Here is a 12,233-nt window from a genome sequence, read left to right on the forward strand (position 1 = left end):
CAAAACAAATTTTGTATTATTTTATTGGTATTTTAAAATATGTATACTGGAATTTTATTACCAATATTATAAACACAGTTTACCTTTGAATAGATTTCTCATTCTATCTGGAATCCATAGTTTGTTGCCTCAAAATATGAAAAGTATCTGGGACATCAGTATTATACTGAGTTTGCATGGGAAGGTGGATTCTGTGAGGTAGCTCTATCCCTGTGGTTAATCCTCTGTACACAATAGCAAGCAGGGTTCAGGAACGCCCTTCCTTTGGTCACCTAGTAACTTTTCACTGGTCAACAACAAGCTGAATAAACTATTATATTGCAGGAAAGTGCTTGGCTAGCTGACTTGGATCATCTCCTAGCTTTTAGGAGAAATAACCCCGACCAAGTTTGAGTTTGCAAAACCTTTAGTCTTTGCTGGCAGGAAAGAAACACATTATTTTGGGGGTGCAAAATGGATTCGGAAGACATAGGCTCAGGTAAACTAGGCCAAATACTGAAGCAGGTTTGGAGACAAAACCAAATGCTAAAGCAGGCTCTCCTGGGTGAGGACCTCTGTGAGGGGGCTGCTGGAGCCAGCTGGATAGCCACAGTGGTCTTTCTGGGTCAAGAGCTCTGCAGTACCCTTCAACAGCTGCTGGAACACACTGCAGGGACCCTGCATTCTACCTGCCAGCAGCTGTACATACTGCTTGACAAGGAGAATCAGTGCATCTGGAGACAAGGCAAGTAGCTTTTGGTTTATTCTTTCTCTAAGAAATATTGATTGAGGCAATATCCGAGAGGTGCTATGTGTTTTCAGACCCATCTCTGTTTACAGGGACTAACAGTGCAATCGGGGAAGTAAGGTAAAACATACACACAGTAATGCAAGCAGCTTTGAGGCCAGTCCCATTAGAAATATACTAATGATGTTCTTTCTGACTTTGGAAGCAGGCAGGATCTCTTATTTAGGATGGAGAATTCAAAATTTTGCTGGAAAAAATGTTATATTTAAAGTGAGGCTTACAGAATGAAATTGGAATCATATAGATGGAAATTTGGGAGTCTTGAGAAATTATTAGTGGGACCCAAGGCTTAGAGGAGGGAAATGTAGGCCTAGTCTGGGGCAGAATAAGCAAATTTTTTAAAAATATTGGAGAATAATATTCCATCTCTAGAGTCATTTAAGCATGAACCTATTAATTACAATGGTACTAAGAAGAGTGGATGGGCTGGGATAGAAAATTAGATCACCCATAAAGCAAAGAGGTGCCAAGTTCTTCAGAATAGGCCCACTTATGTTGCAAAATACAGTAATGCAGGAAAAACATAATATCTGATGAATATTATCTTGCAAAACAATAGTTTCTTCAGATAAGAATATACTGGCATCATGAAATTCGACTCTAAATAATATAGTGCAAAGTGGGTGGGCAGGCCCCATCAATCTGGAATCCAAAGTAGGCACTATTAAGATATTGCTGTCTAGAAGACAAAGAGCTTTCAGAGAAATTGGTCCAAAAGAAGTAGGACTCAGGAGGCATCAGCTGGAGCTCATAACCAGACCTCCAATCTCTGAAGAGAATCAAACATGGCCCTATGCAACAGGTCAAGATAAGCACTCAACTACCAGAAAACAGGAATTAAAAAAAAAAAGGCAGTCTTAGGTAGAAGACAAATAGCAAGTTATCAGAAGTGTAGCCCAAAGACAAGCTCAGACTGTTCAAAGTATGATTTGGGGACAATTCTAAAAATTCTGAGCCATGGGGCCCTGAATCTTAGATTCCTTAGTTTCCAATTGAATTTTAAAGATTGCAGAGGTGCTAAGCCTCCAAGAAGTTGTCATATGACCCTGCTCAATCATGAGAAGAAGGATGCACATGTAGGTGAATGGTATGAAATGGGGATGGAGTGACAGACCACACCAGATCAGATCCTGGTGGAGGACACAGGCTTGGCTTGGTCTTACAGTTCTTGATAAGTGATGGCAGGCACAGAATTGGTATGATCACAGCTACTCTCTGAAAGACTAATTTGAAGATTTCTAATGATCACAAGCTTGGAAGGAGGAATAGTGTTAAGCTTGTCTAATCCTCAGAGCAGCACGATGCCCCTCCCCCCAAATATGGCATTTATATCAGCAGAAATAAGGTAGCTGAAGTACTTCTCCTACCCAGGCCTCTTTGGGGTGTTCAGCTAATTGTAGGCCCTGATTTTTAAATGGATAATTGATAAACTACAGTATCTCCAGAGGTAAAGGACCAATTCTTAAAATCACATCAAATGAAGAATGACTGATAGAGATGCAGACTTCAGTTTTTATTGGGGAGAAGGGATCATAATATTTATATTTAAAATACAAAGCATTTCAAGAGCAATAGGGATCAGATTTACTCTCTGCTATTATGTTAAGAAGTAGTTTGTTCCCAATTCCTAGAAATTTAAAAAGTGTCAATTGTATAAATGGTTTTTGCTTCAGGAGGTTGGCTTAAGTGTCCAGTAAATTTTGTAGGTTTTCAAAATTATCTTGCCATACCTCATTATGTGGTGATGTAATTGCATAATTTGGTTCAGTTTTGCTCTTTTTCTTTGTTTGTGTATGTGTATATGTAGAAATGATTACTTTCATAGAATACCTCATGAAAATGAATGAACATTTGGGGAACACTGCTATGCTTCTAAAGAAAGAAGAAAAGGAGATGTGTAATTTATGCAGCATGCATGATGAACATACTCCACAACAGACAATGTACACCATTCAAGACACCAAAGCAACAGGCATTGCTGCAGGAGGGGAACTAAATGTCATAGAAACAGCTACTGTTTCTTGCACAAATGGAGAGAAAAGTCATTACACAAGCCAGGTCCAGTTAAAAAAAAATAAAACACATATAAATTCTGTACTGGTAAAAAAAGAAAACAACACATCATTGACCAGAAATGTAACAGGGCAAGAAGAGTCACAGAACACAATGTTCCCAGATAATGCAGAAAATGGAGATGGTAAACAAATAGAACACATGACCGCTGAGAACATAACTAGCAACAAGGAACAGATTCATGGCATAATCCAGACAACAGAAAGAGACATTAAAGAGAACTCAGAGAACCAAAGAGAAGAGATTACCACATCCTCAACATGTGAGATCTCCTATGAATATGTGAATAATCTCAATGATTCAGAAAGTCTAAAACAAAAGAAAAACATCATGGAAAAGGAGTAAGTAAATACAGTGTGAGAAGTACTTTTATATGGTTACTTATAGGGTGCTGCTGTGTTTGTAGATATCTTAGTTGTTCAGGGTGCTATAATGAAATACCACAAACTGGGAGAAGACCAAGATAAAGGCATTGGTAGATTCTGTGTCTAGTGAAGCTTTTTGAGGTCAGAAATGATAGTTTGTTGTGTCCTCACATGGTGGTAGAAGTGATCAACTCCCTCGGTCCTATTTTATAAGGCCACTTATCCATTAAAGAAGAATCTGCATTTATGCCCTAATACCTCTGAAAAGGCCCCACCTCCTAATATCATCACTTGAGGGGTAGAATTTCAACATATGAATTTTGGGAGAACACAAGCATTCAACTATCACAGTATACATGAATAAAATAAATAGTATTCGTGCATAAATAAAATTTTATATTTCCATGTCGTATCTCCAAACGATATTGTAAATTAGTAATTCAGGTTAAATTACCCTTTGAAATTTGTGATTACTATTACTAATGGTTTTAGGAAACAAATATATTAAAGGAGGAAAGAATTAGATGAGAAAGTAGTTAAAAATAATTGTTCAGACCATGGACACTTCAAAATCACTACTTTCTGAATTACATAAGTAAAAACTGAGATTACAGAATATTAAAAAATTAAGAGAATTTTTATGTTATTTATATTCTCAGGAAAATCATCATGAATTTCTAATCTTTATCTTTAGAATTTTAGGGGCTTATAGGTAAGCTTCCAGAGATTCTTAAAGCTGAGTACATATGTCCATACCTATTTTATCTGCTTGTCCAGAGTTCTTACCAGATTCTTTAAAAGACTAAGACTTTTAAAATGGGAGAAAGACTGACATATTTCATGAATTATTTCTCCTTTATGAAAGGGTGATAATCCTCTATTTGTTCAGATAATATAGTATATAAAATATTAACAAACCACATTTTCCTAGATAAACGTAATACCCTTAAAAGACAATGAGGAACTGGGGTGGGGGAATCATTTGTTTTGGGAGCCAGACAAATTCAGTTTTTGTTTTTTGTTTTATTATATGCTACCTTGGTGACCCTGGGAAACTCACTTCATTTGTTAGCCTCATTTTCTTGTTTGTGGAAATAATATATTCTCCCTAGAGTAATTGGTAAGGTCAAATGAGAAAATCATGGAAAGGGCCTACCACTGTGCCACTGTGAGGGCATCCATGCTCTGCTAAATGTTAATGTGATAGTTTATTTCACCCCCAACAATAATCACTTCCCTCACTTCCCACTCAGTACCATTCTTCAACTACCTCCTTCTTTGCCATGAGGCTCTTTTTCACATAGACACATGATACCATTTTCAGGACAATATCACTCGTTCTATGATCTTCAGCAAATCATTTTTCTCATATTGACCTTGTTTATAAAATGAAGAGTTTGGGCTAGCTTCATTGTGATGTCTTTATAGGCCAGAGAATGTGAATATGAAAGACTTCCACTTAGTAAAACAAGTGCTAAACTAGTCAACATGTGGTCGCCCATTTCACTTGAGTAAAACACTGACACTATATCCTCGCTTTCAGAAGTGACTCAAAACATCAGCTAGTGAGTCACTACCTGAACCACTCCCTCTAACACCTCTTTCAGGTGTTCCCTGGCTAGTGATTTCCTCTTTGTGACATCCAAGCCAATTGTGCTTGGCTTGCATATTTAAGAAGATGATTGTTCATTGAAATCACCCAGGCCAGGAAGCCATCATGCCACATAAAGTATATTTGTCATAAACAAATCCTTACTGAGAATCAGTTGTGGCTCCACCATGGTTTGCATTCTAAAAAACCACATCCCCTTTAGTGTATATGTCCTATTTTTACACAAAAGGGGAAAAGATTGGAAAAAATAAATGTAATTATATCACTTAGTAGACTGGATATATTTGATCAGGGCTGGGGAGAATGGAACTATTTGCTGGTCTCCTCATTCTACTTTGTCAGTTGGGAACCAGAGCTTCATAAAGACGATTTTTAGGTGGCTTCCAGGACACAGAGGAGAGCCACTCCTGAAGTTACAAAAGCTGGGTCACTGTGTCCTCTACTGAACTGTGCTTCTCATTTTCTGGTTCCCATTATCACTGTCACTGGAGAATATGCCAGCAGACCAACGTGCTTGGTAATTTTCTATTCTGTCTTTATTGTTAATGTAAATAAATGGTCCCTCTCTGTACTTTCCACATTTTTGTTGTAGATTTTTATGTGAAAGTGCACTTTAAAATTCTGCTTGGTAAATAGCTAAAAATGGATTATTTTATAACTGAAAACAATGCTGTGGAGAAATATAGATCTTCTCTGTTTCTCTTCAACATTGTCCATATTTCAGTCACTTCCCTGGTATGAAATGAAAAGTAGCAAGAAAAGGATAAACTGTAGTTCATATTTTTAATATAGAAACCTAACATTTATTTAGCACCCAACATAACACATTACTATAAGAAGCCTATCTTCTTCAGTCCATCTTCATATGAGTATGGATTAATTAGTTTCCATTTATAATGGAGTTAATCAGTACCTTGGAGTTATATGAAGGAGTATAATATTTGACAGTTGGGCTTTTTTTTTTTTTTTTTGGTACCAGGGATAGAACTCGGGATCTTCTGCTTGCGAGGCAGGTGGCAGAACCACTGAGCTAAATCCCCAGCCCTTCACAGGTTGGGCTTTTTACATTAAAGATAGATTGATAGAAGGCTTAGCATGTGGTACATGCCTGTAATCCCAGCTACTAGGGAGGCTGAGGCAGGAGCATCACAAATTCAAGTCCAGCCTGCCCAATTTAGTGAGATTCCATTTCAAAATAGAATTCTAAAAAAGGCCTGAGGATGTAGCTCAGAGGTAGAGTGCTTGCCTAGAATGTGAGAGGCGCTGGGTTTCAGCCCATGACCACAAAATCAACCAACCAACCAACTAACCAACCATCAACCAAACAGACAAACACACACACACACACACACACACACACACACACACACACAAAGAAGACAGATGGAGCCAGTTATTGATTATGAAATTTACCATCTTTGGATTTTTAGCAAGTTAAATTTTCTTTTCTTTTCTTTTTTCTTATTTGCAGTGCTGGATATTGAAACCAGTTCCTAATCTACATTAGGTAGAGACTCTACCACTGCATTATACCTTCAGCTCTGAACTTAAAATTTTCTAAGCTTCAGTTTTCTTAACTGTAAGATTATGATAACAGTAATATCTTACTGACACAATAGTTGTGAAGATTAAATGAAATATAAATCCCAAACCAGGTCCACAAAGCTTTAAAATATTAGCCATTTTCAGGAAGAAAAGGTCCAAAGGGGAAGGGGAGGTGGGGAAAGTAGGGGAAAGGAAAGAAGGGAAAGCAAAAAGATATGAGAAAAGAAGAAAAAAATGGAAACAAAGTTTTTTGTAAATAGGGAGGGGTGGAAGGGAGGGAAGGGGAAAGGGGAAAAAACAAGACTCAAGATATACCATGTATAGGTACGAATTTCCAATGATGAATGTGACCATAATGTATACCTAAAATGTACCAATAAACTTAATGAATTAAAATAAAATTTAAAAAATTAGCTATTTTCAAATAATTATTAATATGTTACCAAACAAATCAGAAATTTCTCTTGTCAAATATCTACTAATGTTATAAAATCTTCAGCAAAGATGATGGTTAAAATGAATAAAATAAATAGTCAAAATAAGATTTTGGAATGACTAGTTGAGGTTGGAAATAATGTATTCCTAATTAGTATCAATAATTTTAAATTCACAGTATTTTGTACTTTTAGTTTTTCTACAAAATAAAAGCATCATCATTTGACATAATGTGTTTAGAAAATCCCAGTACCTCATATATGATTTCTCTCTCTCCTCACAATTTAAGAAACTATTTAAGTATCAGTACTTGGTTTATTAAGAAACATCAGCAATTTTCAAATTCTTATTGTGGAGTGAACAATACTGAGGCAATTGTGTAAATAATAATAATAATAGTAAACAATAATTATAGCTAATATCTACCACGATGCCTACTATATTCCAGGCACAGATCTTTCTAATTCCTTAGTTCACAATAGTTCACTTAATTCTCAGCTCCCCTTGAGGTAGATATTATTTTAGTACTATATTACAATTGAAGAAACTGAGGCATAGAGAGGTTGAGTATCTTGTCCATGCTTACAGGGTCAGTAAGTGAGGGAACTGAGCACACCAAGACACGGTGCTCTAGAACTTGTACCCTTCTGCATTTAGCTATAGAGTACATAAATATGATAACTAAATAACTGGTAAAATGTTGCTCACCTTTTCCTGCAGGTATCTTGATGTACCGAGTGATGGGACAGATCCCCAAGTGGCTTGTTACATTACAGCACCATCATATGTTTTGCAGCAACTAGAATGCCAGATAATTAATAGCATGAGTTCTTTAATTGTGACTGATAATGAAGAATTGGTCAGCAATGTTGTCTCTGTTGAATGCTCAGATAAGGAAAAGAGAATTCCATTTCCAATATGCATTGCGATTCCATTTACTGCCCGCTCCAGGGGAAATTACAGAGACATCATGGTGAAAGTGTCTGACATAAACCTTCAATCGAGTTACCTATCCCCAACTTCACTGGAAGGAATGAGAGGTTATAAGGTCTGTAAGTCCTTGGCTACATCTGCATTTGCTGTTTAGCTCTTTTCTGAATATTTGATTACTACATTGTAGATATAATTACTCCATTGGTAAGAAAGGAAAGGCTGTAGATTTGTGTCAGCACCTTTGTGGTTTTTTGCCATTTATGCAGATCAAAGAGTAAAATTTATTTCCTAAAGTTGGGAATGGAGAACTTGGGTCCAGGACCCAGAAAATTTTAATTTTTCACCTGAAAAACAAAGCCAATATCATGGCTTAATTAACTTCATGCTTTTAGTTAATTGTGGAATAATATATCTAGTGTGGAGGATCCCTAAATTTAGAATGTTAGAATGTCCAAGTGATAGTAGGCTTATTTTTATTATCTATAGATTGAAAAATATTTAAAAATAAAAATTATGTGTTTGTGTGCATGCTTTGATAGAATTATAGGTCTATAAATAGAATTCAGTCTGTACACAGAAGATAGTATATGTGGTGGTCAGGATGTGAGCAGTGGAGAAAGATTGGTAGAGTTTAAAGTCTGGTAACTACATGTTTTGCAGTGTGAAGTTGGGTAGATGAATAAACTTTGCTGTAACTCACTTTCTTCATCTAAAAAATGAACACAACTGTCTACTTGATAAGGTTGTAAGAATTAAATAGATAACATGCTTAAGAAGATAAGGAAGCCCATAAACATAGTAGTTATAGTAAATTATTTTTTATGTTAGACTTTATTGTCATAACTCTGAGGCTTTCTATGGTCACACTTTTAGTACTACAGAATTGATGTGAACTAATATTTAAGGTTCTGAAATTAATTTTAACCAATTAATTTTTCAGCTACAAGTAGGTTTTTCTTATTTGATGAGGCCAGAAAATAAATGTAAAAGAATTCTTTATAATGAATCCCTTCCTTTTCTGATTTTGCACTTTCCATATTACAAACCAAATTTCATACAATTGAAAAAGAAAGCTGAGCCTATTCTAATAATTCCTTCTAATTCATGCAAGTAGTCCATTTCACATTTTGTCCAGGAAGCCTGGAAATATAAAATCTGATCAGCATTGCTCGCGATGAGTCTTTTTAATCTTGCATAGCCTGTGTGACTACTACAATAAGAGTAAAAGCTGCGCACAGCACACATGTTTTTCACAAAATGGATTTGAAAACTGTTTAGTAAATGGATAATCAAATCAAAAGGAAAAATTAAAAGATTTATTGGCTACTGTAAAAAATAATAGTATGTACTTTTCTCTTTATAATAATATTATGGTAGTTACCCCTAATTTTAGGTGAAGAACATTTAAGTTCTGGATTCCCTCCAAATCTTTGTGTGAGCCTATGACATTTAAAAAATCTAATTCTTAAAAACACACTTTTGGTTCCCCAATATCTGCGACATGTGCTTTCGGTGTTCTGCAAACACACTGGTTCCCAGGAAGCTGTCCTTTCTCAATTCTCACCATTTTCCCTCTGGCCAGTTAAGAACATTCATCAGGCTCTGAATTTTCCCAGAGACAAATTTGTGCCTTGATATTGTGAAATCTCTTCCTTAGTCAGCTTTCAAATGCAAGATTATTTTCCATTGTGATTGTCCCTGAATGTTTGTGCGTATGTCTGCATGATTATCCACTCATGCTGGGGTGGAGTCCGGCTGGTGTTGAGGTAGCATGAATAGACCAAATTACTCTAAGTCTGCCTCCTGATTTTAAGCTTTGGTGATTATACCAGTAGATCATTTTGTTTTCATTTATGTACTCAGTTATCTTCTGTGTGATTAAAAAAGCTTGAATATGTGCCTGCATATAAGATTACATATTTGAATATCTCCATATAAAAAAGAAACACAAATGCGTCTCTCTGCAGTCATCTGTTCCCACTGCACAGAGAGAAATAGACTTTATTTTGGCATCCTAAAAGATTGTGAGCTATTAGAAGGAAGAATTTGCTGACAGTACAGGTGCTATGCCATTTGAATAAACTATCCAAATAACTAATTCTCTAAAATACTTTTGAATGTTCTGGATAAAGATCTATTTTAAAAATCCACTCTAGTTAAAGCAGGCTAGGAGTCCATAATTAATATTTGTGAAACACTGAATACAGTTTCCCATTCTACCCATACATTTGTGGAATTTAATTTTAATTTAAAATACATTTATTTCTCTTTTTTTCTATCAGGCGGTCTAAGTTTGAGGACCTCTTAGTAATCTACTTCTTCTATATTTCATGAAAGGATCATGCATTTTCAGTTAACGGACTCATTCCAAATTGTGGGTGATTATATTGACAGCATGTGGGGTTTTTATAGTTTATAGAGTATATATAGCATGCACTCCCCAAAGTATTGCTTTAACTTGCTTTACTGTCCTTTAACCCTTACAGGTATCCTGCGCAGCAGTGAAAGTTTACAAACTGGGTATCTTTTCTGTCATGTCTTGCTTAAAGAAAGAGTCTTTCACAGTAACAAAGAAAGGCCTCACCCTGAAGTCCAGCATAGATTCCCGAATATCCTTATCTTACCCTCCAGGGGTTTTCAGCTCACCAGTGCTTGTACAGTTAAAGGTAAATATTAAACATTGAATGGGTTCTTCTCTTAGATTTAAGTCATTATACATAGTCTCAAAGGATGAAGAGGAAGCAAATATTTCATGCAATAGATTCTTCTTTTTCACTTGTAAAGGACTAACATATACTGATATAAATGATGGAGTGATATTTTTGAGTACATTGAATCTCATTCCAAAATAAATCCCTGCTTTATTTGAAAGATTCTCCCAGCTAGTCATTTATGCTGTTTTTATGATACTTATTGACACATGCATATTTTGAGTGACTATGAAACAATTGATGTCAGACTTTAGCAAATCATGTAGCTCATGATTTCCATCTTTGAGGATGGCACAAAAAAGCTAATCAATTAAAATATTTGTTATTATGGATATTTAGTTATATTTACATTAGCTATTTTGAAATAAGGATTTAATATACACAAGCACTATTTACAAAGTATATAATGGTGTATTAATGTATATTTTATTTCCTCAATATTCCCTTAGAGAAGATTAGAAAGAAAACACATTATGAATATTTTACTGGTAAATATTTTCCATAAACTTTGAAATTTTGTTAGCTACTTAAAAATATTAACTATTCTTGTGTGAGAGAAAATACTTAAGTAAATATAGTCTTGTTTTTCTAATGTCTAAAGATGACTTGATCTAAAAATAGTACTAATTTGAAATTATATAAAATGTCTCTTTTATTTCCTAGGTTGTTTTGTTGTCTAAAATTTAGAGTGTTTCACAGTTATTTATAATATAGGAAAGGGAACTTGGGTTTCCAAAAGATTCTGTAAGAAGGAATTCAAATGGTATTCTTGTATGCAAGGATTGATCAAAAATATGGTGTACTTTTAAATAAAACAGTGTTATTACAGTAAAAGACACATTGCTGTTAGTCCTTTTCAAAATATTCACCTTTACTCTAAACATACTTATCCAATCATTCTTGCTACTTTTTGAAGCAGTTCTGTAGGTCCTCTTTTATATGAGGTAAAATAAAAAATATAGTAAATGATGTCAAGTACCATTCAACAGAAAGTCAGGCTCAATAAAGACATAAACCCAATGAAGTCTTCATCCATCTTAATCACTGGATCCGACACCATGTGACTTATAGCTCTTTCTCTAAGTCAAAAAGACCATAGAAGGTAAATTTTTTTAATTGATTCAGGACAGTTAGGCAGCCATGATAGTACAGCTAAAGGCATGTATGCAAGAAGACTTCCAGAACTGCTTCTGAAAGTGACAAGCACTATACAATGGGATAAGTGTGTTCGAAGTGAGACAGAATATCTTTAGGGGGATCAATAGTAATGTGTCTTTTACTATAATACATTATTTAAATTTAAACACATGTATTTTTTGATGACATCTCATATAAAGTCGTGTTTCTAGCCAGCAATGTATAGAGCAACATATGACTGTGTTCTGAAAATTTTTCAGAAGATTGGCTTAGGAATATGCTGATACTTTGCATATTTGCCATTAAATATAGGAATATATGTTCTTTGTTTAGATTCAACCAGTTGACCCATCTCTGGTGGCATATTTAAAAGCACAGCAAGATACTTCCTACTCAGCAGTACTGTCCACAAGTCCTCTGATTCATGTTCAGCACCCATCAACTCATCCTTTTCAGAAGCCAGTCACAGTATTCCTACCTTGTCCTCCACAACCTGACAAAAAGAGTCCTGGGCCTGAGAAAGATCATCAAAGAACAGGTAGTGCCACAACAAACAGGAACACACCTTTATGTTTCAACCGGTAAGTAAACACTTACTGTTGCTAAGTGAATTAATTATAAACAAAGAAACTGAA

At 35.3% G+C, this 12,233-nt stretch overlaps 1 protein-coding gene across 1 annotated transcript in view; it reads left to right on the forward strand.

The window, feature by feature from the left end:
• The first annotated feature begins 288 nt into the window (after positions 1–288).
• Dthd1 (death domain containing 1) overlaps positions 289–12,233 on the forward strand; it is a 63,475-nt gene continuing 51,530 nt past the window's right edge. Inside the window, exons 1-5 of the mRNA XM_004867674.3 lie at positions 289–724; positions 2,595–3,201; positions 7,538–7,865; positions 10,237–10,416; positions 11,932–12,179. Of these exons, the coding sequence (XP_004867731.1) occupies positions 454–724; positions 2,595–3,201; positions 7,538–7,865; positions 10,237–10,416; positions 11,932–12,179 (1,634 nt within the window). The 5' untranslated portion in view covers positions 289–453. The remainder of the gene's footprint in view (positions 725–2,594; positions 3,202–7,537; positions 7,866–10,236; positions 10,417–11,931; positions 12,180–12,233) is intronic.

The sequence above is a fragment of the Heterocephalus glaber genome, unplaced genomic scaffold (assembly GCF_053883595.1).
Source record: "Heterocephalus glaber isolate CG9 unplaced genomic scaffold, H.glaber_assembly_v1.0 deba00001509, whole genome shotgun sequence".
Classification (NCBI taxonomy): domain Eukaryota; kingdom Metazoa; phylum Chordata; class Mammalia; order Rodentia; family Bathyergidae; genus Heterocephalus; species Heterocephalus glaber.